The following is an 18389-nucleotide window of genomic DNA, read 5'->3' as shown; positions in this document are numbered from 1 at the left end:
CTTTGTATATTGCAGTCTTTAGTCATGGGAGAGGGAAGGAATTCCATAGGATTTTTCCTTTAAATTGTGCTGCAGTTAGTCAATTGTTAAAAGTTAAAAAAATAACTTTGCAGTATGCAACTTCTGAGGTTGGAATTTGTTTATAATGCAGTGTATTGTCCCACATCCAAAAGCTGTTTTGCAAAGATCAATTCATAGAAAAAAACCCAATGGTTTGTGACGGGCATTGTGTATCACAGTGCTGTACACATTCTGTATTTAAAAAAAAAATGTAGAAGAAATGCAATATCTGTTTTCTGCATGTTTTGATAGTTCTCAGGTCAAGTGTTTGTGGCTGACATTTATGCTTAATAAGACCTGGTGCATTTTTATTTTTTTTTCCTCTGCAGGATGTCAGGTTTTTGCCACCTGGACTTTTGAATATTCTTTTTGATGTTTTCAGCTTTTCAGAATTAAACCAAGCATTGCAGTGAATTGAAGATCCTCTTCATGTTTTTCTTTGGAGTGATTATCAGTGGTGAAAGAAACAACATCTCTTAAGCCTGTTGTCGGACATCAGAGAAATACTTTTCTTCACACATAGGTACTTTATGTAATTCCTGCATTAAAATATAAGGTCGTTGTGGAGTAACAGGGAAGAAGGATTTAGCTCTATTAAAAAATGGATGTAACAGTTCCTATGAGTGACAGCATTGACACAAAAGGCACTTGTAAAGCCTGTTAGACTGCTTTTGTGGAAGAAAATGTGTATATTCTTTAGTTCTGTTGTCTGTTTTTAAAATACTTGTGTGCTTAAAGGTATTCTGAAAACCTTTAAGGTGTCTGTGTTTTGCTGGGGCAGGGAAAGAAAGGGGGGGGTATATTTGTGTATATATTATCCAGATATTTGCTATCTAATTGTGACTTCTTTACAGATTCACAAATATGTGTGGTGGAAGAACATTTAAACGGAGGAAAGTGTGGGGTTTCATAAATTCAGTTTTAAGAGTAAATTGTCTTTGGTACCAAAAGGGTGGGAGGTGGGGGAGGGCAGGAATTAAAGGTTGGAAGGAAATATCTGTTTGAGAAGATAGGAAAAGGAAATTTGAGAATTGATTGGTGCTAGTGTGCTGTAAGTGGGTGGATGGGTTTTTTTTTTCTTCTTCTTTTTTTTTTTTTTTTTTTTGCTACAGGAAGTGATTTGCAGTGTTCACTGAGCCTTTTGTTGAAAAGGGTCCTTCTCATTTGTGTGAGTCATGCTTTTGCTGTAAGCGAGTTGGCAGCTCTAAGCAGGACTGGGATCTCTGTCATAGAAAACTGTTACTTCATCCAACCTTAACGGGGAACCATAAGAAATTTCTTAAAAATATATATTTTTTTGTTCTTCCTTATAGTCTTTTCTTTTTTTACCCCAAAATCTTGTTATCCATCCATGTTGTTATGAATTGCCTGCTATGCTAGCAAAAGCATCTCCTGTGTTGGCATTAGATTTGCCAGAACATATGCAGGAAACCAGATAGAAGGGCATGCTTCAACGTACCAAGTATAACCGCTTCAGGAATGATTCGGTGACATCAGTTGATGATCTTATTCACAATTTGTCCATGAACAGCAAGGTCTCAGCAGTTGCTACGAATTCAACAGCACCTTCGTACCTTGTCTCACCAGCAGTTCTCCGCAAGGACCAAGAAGATGGACCCACCACCTTGTGTACCCTCATCCATAAAGTGTCCCACTTGAAACTCTCTCACACGGGCAGCCTTTTGGGTATCAAAAGCCTCTCCTCTGCAGTAAAGGAGCTCGCTGTCTCCAAGTTGCAGGGAAGCTCGAGTGCTTCTAGCTCAGCAGCAGGGGCTTCAGACAACACATGTAACCTTGTCTCTGCTGCTTCGTGTTCTCAGCAGGAGGTGAGCAAGATGAGTATGGGGAAAAAAACACAGTCAGAGGAAATGCACCCAGGAGGTGAAGACTGGAATCAAAGTAGCAGCTTTGTCAATAAACCCTCTCAAGGATGGCTGCACTCGAGTGAGAAGATCCTGGGACCTGGTGTGACGTACATTGTGAAGGTTAGTCTGATTTCTTCCATTCTCTATTTTTATCAATGAAAAATTCTCTGCTGGTTTTGATGACAGGCTAGACAGGCTGAAAGGATCTCTATTTGTATATTCCTTTTTTTGTGCATAATACCCAGTATGTAAATGCAGGAAGGCAGGGTTGGGAAGCTGTGTTAATTTGTTGCATTAGAGCAAACCTGCAAATAGGTTGTTTGTCAGATAATGTTCTACAGCTGTGTAAAAATACTGTTCCTAAGGTAAAAGCTGTTTTTTTTTTTTTACTTTTTGGTCTGCTTTTTTTTTTCCTTCTTCCAAATTTAGGTTTTCAGTGTTATCTAGCATACTGTATATGTCTTGGATACATAGGCTTTCAATATGTCTGGTGCAATATACAGGAGGAAAGAAAGACTCCTTAATGTGTGAAGAACTGTTAATCTTGCATGATATTTCAGTTTGAAAATACCTCTAAGGACATGTGTGTTTTTAAAGGGAAATTATATTTGAAATCTTAGAGCAGGAAGGCACAGAGCGCAATTCCTATTTTCCACAAATAGAAATACCGTTGTGAGTAGAGCAGGAAAATGCAGCTTGTTTTACATAATGAGAATTCAGCCACATTATGTGTTATTGCTGTTTTCAGTTCATTGATACAGCATGTCAAGAGCAGAAAATCCTAACTCTACAGGGTAATGTTTCCATATGCTTTGAAAGTATTTTGAAATTAGCTGGTAAATTAGAGCCTTTGAGAGAAGAGTGTGTGCAATGTTTTTGTGGTCAGTAAGATTCTGGTTACACCTTCCAGCACAGTGTGCAGAAAGTGTAAAAATAACATTATTGTCAAGAATTTGTTCTTCCGTCTCCTACCATGTTTTATTTGCTGAGTGGCTTTTGTATTTTAAGTGTTAAACTGTTTTGTAGCAGACTATTAATAAGATTGCAGGTCTATTTTTAATCTCATCTTATTTTGGGTATAAAAGTCACACTGTGACTTTGTATCAGGATGCTTTAAAACTGAGTGACAGCCTTGTTGCTTAACTCGCCATTTTTTCTTAAGTCTTATTATCAAAAGCAGAGTGCATATTTAACAGTTGGAGCACAAGGAAGCAGTTTTCATTTCTTTCTGTTAGTGGTGATGGTAGGTTTTGCAAGTGATGGTAGATTGAGTAAGCTGGCCAATTCAGAGGACTACTGAAATTGTACTGTCTTTTTTACTGCTATGAAATTTACTGGAGCTACAAAAGAGTCAGTGCTACCTTTCAGAATACAAACTGCTGCTCCGTTACTGTTTGAGAAGTGTCTCGATGATAACACACTGATGCTAGATATAGTGGTGTTGAGACCCCGTTGTTCTTTCACACAGAAATATTCTGGGTAATGGAAGGTCACTTACAATTTTCCCATTGGCTCAGGGAACACAGCTATTTTATTTTTTATTTTGATTAGGATACCATGAGTAGGCAGATAATGACTGTGAGAATTCACTGCTGCTGTTTGTTTTACCTGAAGTGATCATTATGAAGCAGAACAAACACAGTATTCATTTTCTTAATTTTATTTTCAGTAGTTGACCTTCTGTATGCTAGAGGAAGCTGATATACTTGAATTGAAAAGAGAATTAAAATTATATACAAGTGGACTTAGATTTAAAGTTAATAATTAACCTATTACGTTACCCATATGTACTATCTTACACTGATTTTTAATTAGCGCAGCTGGTGTCAAATACATGAAAGTGTATTTATACACTTTATGCATATTAGAATTTACAAAATAAATCATTAGCACCATACAACTTTTGTTTAGGTGTTTATTAATGTCATTAAAATCGATGGAATATAGATTATTGTTTCTATTAAAAAAAACCAGATTATATCTTTAACTTCACGCTCTCTAGCATACAGAGTCACAGAACAGTGTTTTAAATGTAAAAAGAATGTTAAAAATAAGTATCAAAATTGGTGGTTAATGGATGAATGAAAATAAACTGTTCCTCGTTAGTTCATGATTTGCCTTTTCATTAAGTATCTCAGAATTTTCCTCAGCAACTGCAGCATTCATATAGATAAGAATAGAAGTGCAGTTCTCACATCATTAAACATTGTTAGTTCCCAGAGCTTTTATGCATTCAGACCATCAAATCAATACATAGATAATGTACACTGAAGGGAAACATTCCTTGAATACCTCATGGCTATATTGACTATCTGGGGGACTTGTACCATGTTTAATTAGTACCATATGCCTCGCAGAAAATTACATATGCCATTAATTAAGTGAAACAAAAATTAGATTTGTCGTTAACCAGGAAATCTTTTTTATGTAAATGTGTAAATGTGCACTGAGTTATTATTTTCTCATTAATCCACATTCAAACCATGAAAATTATCTATGGCACCGGGTAAAGGGTTGCTACTGGGCAGTTTGATAACTCACATTGAAATCTTCTGAAGTAAGAGACACAGAGTTTCTATGTGGAATGTATGACAAATCTGTAACTTTACTGCTGTCCCAACATTTTCACATATTACCCATTTTTAAAATGGGCAGTGTAACTCTAATGCTTAAAAATGGGTGTAGGATTATGGTAAACAGAACTGTATTCTGATCTTCATGATCTGATCATGATTATTTTCAGCCATAAAAAAAATGGCACTTTCTGTATTTTTTTTCTCCCTGTGGATTGTACATTGCATTTTTATATTTTATTTTTTAATGGGAATTTCACAAAGAAAACCAAACCTGTAACAAATTAGACAATGACTATAGCCATATTAGGGGACATAAAGTGGTGAGGTTTTAATTAACACTACTGCTGAACAGTTTAATAAATCATGGATTAATAAAAAAAAAAAGTTTGCTGTGGCGGAAGTCATTGAAGAGTTCAGTGTTTTTCCCCATAAAGGGACTGATTACTATAGGGAGTGATTATAACCGTTCAAGTGGTCAGAAAAACAAATACATAAAAAAAGTGTAAAACTGTTTAATGTAACAATAGTTAAAAGTTTCAATGAAATCTTTTTGTTTCTAATGGTAATTGTCTACTGATGAGTTTAATTGGGTAATGGCATAGACATTTTGGGTTTTGTTACATTGAATTCAGGGCAACAGTAAAGAAGCAAATGTATATCTGTCTTTAGGTAACTTGTGGTTGGTTTTTGTAACAAGTGTTCATGAGCTTAAAATGCTGTTTCTCAGCAGTCAAAACTGAAGAAACCCAAAATACTATTGCATAATTTTACAACCCTATATACAGTATATCCAAAAGATCAAACAAACCATAAAACCAAGACAGTGGTATAGAACAGACCCGGGTAAATCTACTGTTAAAAAATACAAAGTCTCTGAGAGATAGGAAGGAAAAAGGACTTCATTGAGAAGAAGCACTGCAAGCCTGGCAAATAATATTTCAGTGAAAAAGTTATTAAATTATTAATATTATAGCAAAGTATCTAAAGAGCATAATCCTAACTACAACTATTTCTTTAACATTTAAGACTTTCATGTCTTGGGAGGGAATAACAGCAATTTACACGTGATGAGGAAAATAGACATCTTTTGTGAAGCTGTTCAAACACATCACCAAGTAAAGGCTTCAGTTCTGCAAACATTTCTTCATGACACTGTTTACAGGAATGTTCTCATTGAAATGACTGTAGCTACTCCAATATGCTGAAAGTTAAGTATGTGTTTAAGGATGAACCGAATTGCTGTGTTGCATGCTCTTATTGAATCCTTTTATTCTGTACTGTAGTACTCCCTTCAGTGTATATGCAGGGCACCTGTGATTTTAGCAGATCTCTGCAGGTAGACGCAGAATTTACAAAATTGCTTTTCTCTTTAGAGGCTAACTCAGACTGCAAATCACAGCCTTAAATGGAGCTAACAAGATGGAAACTGCAACATATGTGGCTTTCCCCTAGAAGACTTCAGGACTCCTTGGAATAATGTTTTTCTTTTTTTCTTTCTGTTCTAACCAGAATTGATTTGCTGTGGGTTTGAAGTAGGAGCAAGATACCAATGCTTCATGGCTTTGTGGTGGTGCTGTTTGCCCACCTGTTTGAAAGGTATCCAGCGTAGCCTGTAAGAAAAAAATGAAAGGGTTTCTTGCCTCCTTCTTACTCCTTTAAAGACATAAAGTCAAATTTGCGATCTACTTGTTTGTTTTTGGTTTGTTTTGCTTTTTTTTGTTTGTTTGTTTTTTGGGTTTTTCTTGTTTTTTAAAAAAGAATATTAACATTGCAGCAAGACTTTTTAGTTTTCCTTTTTGGTTGATGCTAAATTTATCTTCCTTCTGTAGAGAAAAATCTGTGCAAGGTTTTTTTTGTAACTTATGTTTTGTTTTTGTTTTTTTTAATCAAATTTAAATTCTGCTTCTGTCAGTTAAGATGCAGAAGTGTTAATGGTTAATCACTGATAGTTCAACATGGCCTGAATTAAAACATACTCAGCAGCATTTCGTGCATGTGATTCTAATAGTAAGGAACACAGTCCCAAAGCATCCTGTTTGTAATGAGGTTTACAGTTTGAGAAGTGGGTTGTGTGTTTGTGTACCTCAACCCAGGTACCCAAACCCTGTTAGCCAGAGCTCAAAGACTTATGAAAATGGCATATAACTGTGGATTTTAAATCTGTATGCAATGCGGCATTGGTTTTAGCAAATAGTCCCTCCTAGTACACCATATTCCTTTGCAATCAGTTAGTATTCTTTGCATTTTTTTTCAGTGTTATTTGGGCTATGAAGGAATGATATTGATATCAGTTGCTCTGTCGAAAACCTCTTTTTTTGAGCTCCATGGATCTGAAGCACTGTGGGTCTGTTGTACAGCCCACTAGTATGAAAAGAGTGTTTCTCACAGAAATTAAATCAGATCTGTGAGCAAAAATCATACAATAGAGTCTTTTATTATAGTATTATTCTAATTATATGAATCAAGTACTAATACTCTACATTTGCACCCCTTTCGTAGAAAGCAAAGCACGTAATAATTTTGGTGCTGAAGGATTCAACTGCTGCTACAAACATAAAGAAAACACACAGACAGACTGAGATCTTCAGGGAAAACTCATGCCTGCCTTTGCTGCTGGAGACAAGGCATTCCTTTGTCCCAGTGACAGGGCACTCCTTTGTCCCCCAGCTACATAACCCATTGAGGAACCTTGTCTCCATTAACACACTAGCTATACTTGTGCTGCAGCCTACCTTCGTTTTATAGTAGAAAGTTGAAGTGAATGCACAAAGTGTCAATATTAAATTTTCTTGTGTGCAATGGGAAAAAAGCAAATCTGCCCTGGGATAGTGCCAGAGACAACCAGCCTTCCCAGCTAGTGACACTCTTTCAGGGTGATTTACTCCCCTAAGCAGTGAAACAAATTCCAAAGTTGTAGGCAAACACAGGTTCAGTATTGCTTCTCTGCAGTTCTACATTGTCATGCAATATTGGTATAACACTTGATTATATTTATGATGAAATGCAACGCAGCCCTACCTTTGGCTGCACCAGGCAGGTCTGAGGCAGAGCCTGTCCATGGGAGTTGTGATGGGAATAATGATGGGGCTTGGTGCAACCACATTTCCAATCATCACTTGTTTTCACAGGGGGATTGGGCACAATTTGATGAGGGTAATCTAGAATCTTTGTTTAATAAGTGATAGATATTCCCCTAGATTTTTCAAATAAGTTTTTCATGGGGACAGGAAAAATTTCAGTCTCAAAAGGAAGATTCAGACAATCCAAGTCACAATAAAAGTTTAAAGACTAAAAAATGCCCTTTAAAATTAGACAGGAATGGCAAGCAAAAAGATAAAAGGTGAAAATAAGCAGGGTATAGGGAGACACAGAGAAAACAATGTGAGGTAAACAGGAAAAGCTGTCTAGTCCTTTTTTTCCACAAAATCACATTATATTGCTGATACAGGGATTTTTGTCTTTTTTGCTATCTCACAGCAAATACTGAAATTGGAGACAGAAGTTGACCAAATACCTTAAATAGTAAGGACAAGACTGAAAGAGAAATCTTTAAATATTATTTTAACTTGCTTAGAACCATTTCCATCCTTCTGGATACGTTGTTGTACTAACATACGTTTGTTCCTGGGTTTGGCTCTTATTACTTTAGGAATTATACAAGTGAGTATGTATCTCATTGGACACCAGCATCCCGACAGACATTTGATACTGCATACCTCTGATGAAGTAATTATCAGAAACAGGATTATTTCTTTTCTTATAGACAAATTGCTTTAATTAACTACAGGATATTTTAAAAGTACCCTTAATTCCTGAGAAATTAGAATGTTTCAGAAACACCTCCTTTGCCACAAAATGTAGGGGCCATGCTTGTTCGCCACATGTGCAAATGCTACAGTGTCACCAGGTGGTTAAACTCTGCAGAGCCTCCTTCTGAAAGGAAGTAATTAAGTGTGAAGCTGCACTGCAAACACCACAATAAACTGTTAAAAACATATCAGACAAGTGTTCTGGATCTGTCCAAAGCTTTTTATTGCTTCAGAGACAGAAACTATGAAGGCAGGCCCCAGTATCGTCCTGTTCCTAGATGACTATTATCCTTAAGACCACTCAGGCGTGATAGAAATCTTCAGAATTTATGAGCTTTACAAGGGTCTGGTATGAAATCAAGCTGTGCTGACAGATGCATTGAGCCTGTTTCTCTTACTGCACTTCAGCAGCATTAAGAATGCAATGAAGTCAGGCTCACGTTACTACAGGTTTAATACTACTGCTACAACTGCTGCTGCTACTACTACTACTAACAATAATAATACCACCTAGCTCTTACGGAACACTTGTTGTTAATAGATCCTCATGATTTACAAAGCAATGTTTGTTTACAAGCTTTAATAAAAAGTAGTGTTTATTGCAAAGTATCCAGCTTTTGATTTTACTGAGGATGAAATAAAGATGTAGAGATTTGAGTCATTTGCTTGAGGGTGTCCAGGAAATTATTGACAGAGGTGTGACTCACAACACCGAAGTGCAGTGCTCTTCCACCAGACCCAGGTGCTCTGTAAAGTTGCCAGAGTGAAAGTCTGCTGCTGTAAAAAGCCTCTAGCTAGGTAGGCAGAATAGGCAAATCACAAAGTATCTTTTCAGTTTGCAAACTGTGCACATTTATGACAGAAATTAGACTAGAAGTTTTGGAGGGGCAGAAAGAGCTTTGCCCAGATCAGCAGATGCTACCTTTGAATCATGGTGTACTGTGATGCACTTGTAATAATTGTCAAAAATGTCATTCAGCACACAGTGCATGCCACAGCAGACAGGGAGAACAGAAGATTCCCTATGAAATGCAAACCTAAAAATGTTTTGTAAAAAACAATAAACTGTTTGTAAGCTCGAAGTTCATATGCTCTATGGATGTTTTGCAGGATCAGAGTTGCGGAGAATACCCTGGATACAGTGAGATACAAGACAGGTTTTGTTCATGTTAGAGACTTAGTCTGGTGTATGTTGTGAGCTTGAAGTGAGCAGTATTTATGAATGTATTTTTTAGATCAGCATTATGAATTGCAATTCAGGTTGCTCAATGATAGGCAGAAAGAGTAGTAAGTTATGTGAGAGACATCTGAAGAAGTAGGATGGATGCACAGCCTGTAGAAGTTAGTGCAACAGACCTCTCAAATTGAGACAAGATTGACATTGCTTATAATATTGTTATTTATGTAGTGTAGATTACCTGAGGATTTGGGACTCTTCTGTAACCATCCATTTGTTACAGCAGTAGTTACATTGGATAAATAGCCTGCTCATGAAGCAGGCCCACTCTGGAAGAGAATACTTAAAATATTGGTTGTTAAAGATATATATTTCTGTCACTTTGAACCTTTTGTAAATTAATTTTATAGTCCTAAAATAAGCAGAGAGCTCTAAGTAATAGAAACATTACACGAACCATCTCTTGCAACGTATTTATTTCTGACAGGAACTGGAAGAGCGGGGCTGTGGGTGGCAGAAGCTGACCTGACACTGACCGGGGGGTTTTGGGCAGGGGTGGTGGTGGCGGGTGGTTCCAGGGGAGGCTGGTTGGGGCCATTAAAGCATGATGGTGCCCCCAGTCCCCCAGAGCTACTCTCCTGGGCTTCTTCATGGCGTTTATGCTGCAAAGAAGACATTTTAGAGAATTTTTCTTTCTTTAAATCCAACCTGGGACATCTCTTGCTTTATTCCTCTGTTCTGGAGACCATCTTTCGGGCATTCTTACTGTGGACACAAGTAGCGATAGCTTAAGCATAAGAAAGTTAAAGGTTGATAAAAATTCAGGACAAAAGATGTGTTTTAGTTGCTGGACTCTCGTAATGATCACAAGAGCAGAGGTACATGCAACATTGATATAAAACAGGACTCCCTCTGTGTTTTGGATTTTCAGTTTTAACAGTGATGCCTGTTAAATCTTAAATCCCACCTCCAAATGTACAATTTTGAAAGCGTAGCTGTATATCATTTCAGATAGGTTTATATAGCATTTCAGCATAATTTTATATTTGGCATAGTGGAAAAGCACTTTGTAGATCTTCCATCTTGTGGGTCTGTGCTTTTATAATACTCCTCTTCAACCAGTTCTACTTAATGACTGAGGTAGTATAAATTCTTTAATAACTAGATATATTTACAGTGTCCATATTTACGGTTTCAAATGTCTAATTATGATTTTCAGCTGTTGAAGCATAATGTTTTGGCTGCAGAAGCTTTTGCATGTTTGTGTTAAAGGAATTCTGATGCAGAACGTAAGCTGCTAGAACTAATCTGCATGGTGCTTTAAAGGGAAATACATCTTAGTGGATATTCAAGGTACTGAGCAAAACAGTCTTGAAAATGTTCACTGAGCTAAAGTATGTAACTGTGAAAACGAAACAATTAATCTGTGCATACTCTAAGTTGTTCACACTGATTAATATCACACTGCAATAATTGCATTCACCTTGTATTATATATTTTTAAAATTAATCCTGAAAAGTGTAGAACTAAATTTTTTCCCAAATGTAGTGTTTTTCAAAGAAAATTTTGGCATATATGAAATAATACAGAATGTATTTACATTTAAAATAATAGAATAAATTGTTGTCCAATGTGTGCATTTCTGATTCTAGCATTTCTGAGTTTTTGCATGCAAAACCATACATGTGTAAAATAAGAATGTAAGAAATATTGTACATGCAAAACTGCTGATATGGTATTTTTATGGAATCTTGTGAAAGCCCAGTCCATTTAGCATCTGTACTGCATGAATATTTTTAAGCATGATGTTGGCAATCTTATTTCTTCCACGTACAGGTAAGAAATAAGAAAAAGGTTTCTTTGAAGATGTGTTGTTTTCAACTCCATTTCAGATGGAGAATAGAAAATTTAGAGAACCTGGATAGAAAATTCAGAAGCAAAATTTACTTCCCAGTGGTATCTTTCCCCTTACTAGCAAGAAATGAGACCGTAGAGTTGACTTAAGAAATTCCTTTTCAGATAAGATAAAATATTTTCTTATTCCTCTAGCTGAATCCTTCAGCTTTTTTTTTTAAGGGCTTCTGAATCCTTACCATATGATTTGACTGCGAGATGCTGCCAGAATACTTTCACAGGGGACAAACATAAACCAACTATTAATATCTAGTGAGAATTGTAGTTGTATCCCAAATAGAATGGATTCTTCTTTTCTTACAGAGGTTTATGTGATATATTTTTTAATTATTTTCTTACTGGTAAGATGCCCCATATTCTCATGTTGTGTGGAGATTTCTGCAGCTACTCCTGTCTCCAATTCTGGTACAGGAAAAGTAGAAAAAAAACCCACTTATTCTAGTAAAATCAAGTGAAAATACATTCTGTCAACGAGGGAAACTATACTCTGAAATGCAGTGAAAATATTGCACATTGTTGCACAGCTTTTCTTCAGATATCTACTTTCCCCAGCAACTGATAATATTGAGTCACATAAAATCTTCATCATACTTCAAAGATGTGTTAATAGACATGGAAAGTATTGCTTAGTATTGTTCTACCTTCTGTTCTTCTGTCCTGATATCAGTGGCATATATTTTCTTTTGCAAATGCTTGCTCTCTCTGTGCCTCATCATCAATAAGATTTTGAGGTATTCAACAAGTGTTCATATCTTCTCCAAGGCCTCTTTGTTTATATGAATCCTTAGCTACTGAAGAAGGACTTTGCAGGTTATCTGATCTCTGTGGGAGAAAAAGGAATAACCTATTTCCAGCTTTTTCAGCATCTTGGCAAATCTTGATATATTTTTATATGTAATCATATTTGTCAGTTTATTAATAGATACATATAGCTGCCCACTGAAACTTTAAAATAGTTATAAATATTTATATACTGTGCTTCAGAAAGAATTAAAAATTAGTGGGTTTTTTAGATTTAAGGATTCTTGATAAGCATTCTCAATACCAGTGGCACTGTGTATTTGTGCATGCTTGAAGTCAATATATAGGATTTCAAGGTCTGTGTATATATACAAAATACATACATACATACATGTTCATAATATATATAAAATATATATTTATATAGTTTAAATAAAAAATATTTTTTGTCCTGTTAAGGCAGATTGATTCTTTTTATCATTTAAGGAACTCAGTGCAAGAAAGGCATGTGAAATAGAACAATATAGTTGCCTTCCTTTGTTTAGAAGCTGATTTTTCTACTGGCAGTGGATTAGAATTAGGATGAATTTATTTAGATGGAAAACTTTTACTGCCTTTCAGTATGAATTAGTCTATGCTAGGCACTTTGTTTTACAGTTGATTCCACAATCCCTCTGGAAGTTAGTCTTGCTTTACTTATGACTGAAAGCCTTTATGAAAATCTTCAGGAAATTCACTGTAAAATTATTTCCATGATTAAAGCTAGACATCTAGCAAATATGCAGTGACTCACAGTCATGCAGTGAAAATTTTAAAACGTGACCTTTCTTTTTATTAGTTTGTACTCTGGATGCTAAACAAACACTATTTCTGTTTGGTGCTTTGAATCAAAATATATCAAGGTATAGATATTCAGAGAAAGTCTTATTTCCCTGCACTCTCTTATGAAAATGTTTTGTAACTCTCCTATGATAATTAAATCAAGAGCTTATGAAGGTTACATCTTTTATAAAAATAGTTTAATAGCATAATTTTAGCAGCATTCCTGTTATTGAAAATCCAAGCATTGAGCTCAAAGAATAAAATAGAGAAGCAATAAATTTTAAACATTGTAAGTTGCCAACATAGCGTTGAATTATACTAAAAATAATGTGTTAATTAATGAATCAAAGTATATAAAACATAGAAGTAATTTCTGGGAAGTACTGATCTCATGAACAAAATACATGTGTTTGCCTCCTAAATCCCTTTATTATTACAGTTGTGCACACCTGCGCCTTGTGTTCAAATAGGATAAGGCAGTTCGTTGAAAGAGTAGGCTAAGATTCACCAGTTAAGAATTATTAAAGTCTGCATACACAGGGAAATATAAATTATTTTTATACTAGATGTCATGGTTTGGGCCGGACTGGCCACCAAGGCAAATGACAGATGCTGTCTCACAGCCAGTTATTGTACAAGAGGAAATAGAAAACAAGTAGGTGTTGGCCAAAATTGGAGGTATTCTTTGGAGAACTGTGTTCTCCTCTCACCCAATACTGAAGAAGCAAACTACCTATTTCCAAAAGAAATGCAATTGACAGTCATATCCATCATTGTTTGCATTACTTCAGAAGCTCTGCTGGTTTACTTGTCTCATGGAGCAATTTATGGTGATAAATTTACAGCCAAAGGGTCAAGGTTTATTTGTAGTTGAATACGGTTTTGTTTTTAGATTTTCCATTCCATTTCCATTCAATCAATCCTTACTTAGAGTTTTCTGTCTGGATTAGGACATACATTCTTTAATGAGAAAAAACCTTTTGGGGAAATATTGATTCACTGTAAAGCTCTATAAATGATTACTTACTGGTATAAAGGTTGCCAATTGCAGAAGTATGAAAGCACAGAAGAGTGCCTTTCTGTTTTTCATGGCAGCATGTGTTTATGACACATTTTTGGTGTTAGATTCTGACAAAGTCTAAATATAGGGCCTTTTCCTCATTCAGAACAAGACTGCTAGTGTTTCTTTCCTGAGGAGGTGTGCCATTGTGCACATACTGGGGAAGCACAAAGCAAAGGTCCAGAGCGGGTCCCTCAGGATATGCTGGTAGAGCACAGTCATCAGATACCCTCAGAGATCTGTGTCTTCAAGTAGTCCTGAAGATGTGTCTTGCCCCAAGGGAAGACTATGGCATGGCTGGGAGAATAACACTCATGTTAGGTAAGTTCTCACTATCGTGTTACTTGGTAGCTAAGCAGAGCATTTAAAGGCAAATATATATATCCCAAACTATCAGAGAAACTGAAATCTCTAGCAGCTGACTTAAAGCTCTGTGACTGCTGCTTATAAAAATTTATTTCTCTCAAAACAGGCCGTCTTTCTTATGCCCACAACTTTTTCTAATATTGTAACTCACCCTACATTAGAAATGTCACAGAACTAATCTTCCATTGCTTCCTTCTGCTTAAAATATCTAGGTACAGTGACACAAATCTGAACGGTTGTGTGTATGCAAGACCTTCTATCTACTGTGCTGCTATCTGCTCAGTCAATGGTAGTCAGTATTTGCCAAAGGCTGCCGCTTCTACCTGATGAATGCTTTGCATCATCAACAAGATCTGCAGCAAAAGAGTGTCCCACAGACTTCTGTGGTGCCAACGGTTGGGTGGGATGTTTGCCACGGTGATGGCAGGACAACATACAGTGGTTCTCCACCTACCAGGAAAAGGTTTGCCTGAGATTTGGGCAAACAACCTCTTAGCACTGGGCAGCTGTTAAGGTTAAAAAACAAAACAAAACAAAACAAAAAGTTTATTGCATGTCGTGCAGGTCTGCATAGAGTGCAGGTCTTCAGAAAATGCTGACTTTTTGGTGCTACAGAGAAGTACCTCCCTATACTGCTACCTTTTGTTCTAGTTTGGCTTCAGAATTAGTTCCTGTGATCCAGTGGTCTAGCTGACTGTTGAGTCCAGAAAGATTTACCAAGCTCCCATCAAGATCTATGTCCCAGTCAGGTAGCTGAGCCACATCCTTAGGGCAATGACCAGTATCATATGTATAAAGTCCCTATATATATAGTCTTTTCAGTATAAATGCAGTACCTCTATATTTAAAAGATTTCAAGCATAAGTTCAGCCTTAGGGCCTTCCCACAGTGTTCAGTCCTCATAACTGCTCATGACATCAGCTCATATCCTACCTCTTGTCTGCTGTATGGAATGCAATATGCATGATAGCTTCAGTCTTTGCCATGTAGAGATGTCTTCAGAGTACCCCTCCTTCTTTTTATTCAATGTGAATTCAAAAACATAGACTGCCTCCATATTAGTCTGACTAAATGAACCATTTACCTGTTTTGAAAAGGTTTGAAAGTCATTCTGGTAATTGGAGAGAGGATTTATGCGTTTCAAGCTGCTGTGTAAGCATATCATATTTCATATAATTACCATTGGAAACAAAATTTTGTACAAACTTATGTGAGCGCTGTAAATACTGGTCAGTATTACTTATTGTTTAAGACTAAGTATTACTAGCAAATTATTGCAGTTAAACATAACTGTGCTTAAGAGGATAGCCCCTGAAGAAGCTTTGTGGGTTTGTGGGGACTCTTAGTTCTCATTTTGCAAGCCCTTTTTGCTGTTAATGATGATATCTGAAAGTAGAAGGCACTGTCATTTTTATGCATAAATAAATGCATGTTGCAATAGATGCAACATAATTTGAATTTGAAACAAAAGCTCGTATTTTTAAAAAAGGAAGTCCTCAACCGGAATTAACTAGCACTAGTGAATTCATGCTAACTATTCATTTACTTTCACAGAATTGTAGGTGTTGGAACGGACCTTTGGAGATCATCTAGTACAACCCCCCCACACCCACCAGAGCAGGTTCACCTCGAGCAGGCTGGACAGGAATGCATCCAGGAGGGTTTTGAATATCTCCAGAGAAGGAGACTCCATAACCTCTCTGGGCAGCCTGTTCCAGTGCTCTGTCACCACTGGGAAGAGCCTGACCACATCCTCTTGACACCTGCCCTTTAGATACTTATAACCATTGATAAGATCCACTCTCAGTCTTCTCTTCTCCAGCCTAAACAGATGCAGGTGTCTCAGCCTTTCTTCATAAGAGAGGTGCTCCAGTCTTTGTAGCCCTCTACTGGACACTTCCAGGAGTTCCCTGTCCTTCTTGAACCGGGGAGCCCAGAACTGAACACAGTACTCCAGGTGCGGCCTCACCAAGGCAGAGTAGAGGGGGAGGATGACCCCCCTCGACCTGCTGGACACACTCTTCTTGATGCACCCCAGGATGCCATTAGCCGCCTTGGCCACAAGGGCACATTGCTGGCTCATGGTCATCGTGTTGTCCACCAGGACTCCCAGGTCTCTTTCCACACACCTGCTCTCCAGCAGCTCAGCCCCCAACCTGTACTGGTGCATGGGGTTATTCCTCCCCAGGTGCAGCACCCTACACTTGCCCTTGTTGAATTTCATAAGGTTTCATAAGGTCTTGCTGTGTGGTGGCACAGCCTTGTGGTGTGCCAGCCATGCCTCCCAGTTTTGTATCATCAGTAAACTTGCTGATCATCAGCAAACTCTATCCCTTCATCCAGGTCATTGATTGAATATATAGAACAGGGCTGGGCCCAGTACTGACCCGTGGGGAACACTACTTGTCACTGACCTCCAACTAGACTCTGTGGCCCTAATCACAACCCTCTGAGCTCTGTCTTTCGACCAGTTTTCTATCCACCTTACTGTCCATTCATCAAGCCCACACTTCCTAAGCTTCCCTATGAGGATGCTGTGGGAGACTGTGTTGGATGCCTTGCAGAAGTCAAGGTAGACAGCATCCACTGCCCTCCCCTCATCTATCCATCCAGTCATTTCATGGCATACTTTAATTCCTGACTAGCTCTTTAACTAACAGCTCTTTAACTAACTAGCATACTTTAATTCCTGACTAACTCTTTAACTAACAGGAACAAAATGCAAAACAAAACCTTTTCGAAAACAAAGAAACAAACACATACATACACATGCCTAAAAAAAAATAGGAATCATGAAAATGTAGGGATTTGACTAGAGATACACATGAGGAACAGATGTGGCAAGTAAAAAGATCCTCACTTTTGCATACTTGCCATGCAAAAGCACAGCCTAAGCCTCTGGGTGAGAAACTTGCAGTGAATTGACTAGCTTATTACAAGGTGTTTTATAATGTGTTTCAGAGATTTCTGCTCTCAAAATTTAGATCTACATACACCACCCAGAACCCTGGGAATCTGAATCTATTTTTTGAGCCCCTACGCTATTATCAGCAGCTATGCAATATTAGTGCAGATTTCAGATACTTCGATTAATTTTTGGCAAAGAAAGCAAGTTTATGTCTGTCTGCTGATATAACCGTTCTCTCTTACACAACTTGCACGAGGCTCTATATGTTGCAGGTACCATCTGCAATGTTGTGAACCACTCAGATTTGATGATGGTCCTCTGGTTACACAGATTAAAACTGGTCTGTCTTAATGTACTAAGAATATGCACGCAGTTCTGGTGAGCTAATGATACTCCAGTAGTTCATACTCAGAGATTAGGAGTCTTTATTTTGTGTGATAAGCATATCTTCATGCCACTCATGTTCTGGGCAGACACTCACCTGCATTAGGCGTGCATATGCCATTCAAACGTTCAAGCATTCAAGCATTTGTCACTCCTAGGTTGAAGTGCACTCCGCACTCATGTGTTGAAGTGTCTGTTTCTGACAAATATTGGGAGAACTCAGTACTCTTTCTTACATTGGGTACAGTAAAAAATTTTAGTTGTTAGACAAGAATTTTCTGACTGACTGACTGACATTAAGACAGGGGTACTTTAGGGAATATGGAAGAAAACTTCACCTATGGGACAAACCAGAAACCTGGGATATATGGCTTTCTCTTACGTTTACCTGGAAAAAATTTGAACTAGTAAGGATGTTGACAAACACAGAGGGATTGGTGGAGGACATTAAGGTTGGGGGCACCCTAGGTTGTAGTGATCATGAAATGATTGAGTTCAGGATCATGGGTACTATCCACAAAACAACAACAAGAAGTAAAATTACAACCTTGGATTTCAGGAGGGCTAACTTTGACCTCTTCAAGAAACTGCTTGGAGAGATCCCGTGGGCTAGGGCTCTGGAAGGCAAAGGGGCTCAAGAAAGCTGGTTGATATTCAAAGACCACTTCCTCCAAGCTCAGGATCGGTGCATCCCTAAGAGAAAGAAA

At 37.4% G+C, this 18389-nt stretch overlaps 1 protein-coding gene across 5 annotated transcripts in view; it reads left to right on the top strand.

Moving 5' to 3' along the window:
• The first annotated feature begins 348 nt into the window (after positions 1-348).
• The window catches only part of SHC3 (SHC adaptor protein 3), a 65949-nt gene continuing 47908 nt past the window's right edge, over positions 349-18389 (top strand). For 4 of the 5 annotated variants that reach the window (XM_074569391.1, XM_074569392.1, XM_074569390.1 and 1 more), the window contains exon 1: positions 857-2045. In XM_074569391.1, coding sequence (XP_074425492.1) covers positions 1506-2045 — 540 coding nt within the window. In that variant the 5' untranslated portion in view covers positions 857-1505. Of the gene's footprint in view, positions 584-856; positions 2046-18389 lie in introns of those variants that run through there. The other variant, XM_074569393.1, reaches the window with a different exon arrangement.

Source organism: Larus michahellis, chromosome Z, assembly GCF_964199755.1.
Source record: "Larus michahellis chromosome Z, bLarMic1.1, whole genome shotgun sequence".
NCBI classification, from domain to species: Eukaryota; Metazoa; Chordata; class Aves; order Charadriiformes; family Laridae; genus Larus; species Larus michahellis.
The sequence above is the reverse complement of the archived record's forward strand: the minus strand, read 5'-3'. Positions and strand labels throughout refer to the sequence as shown.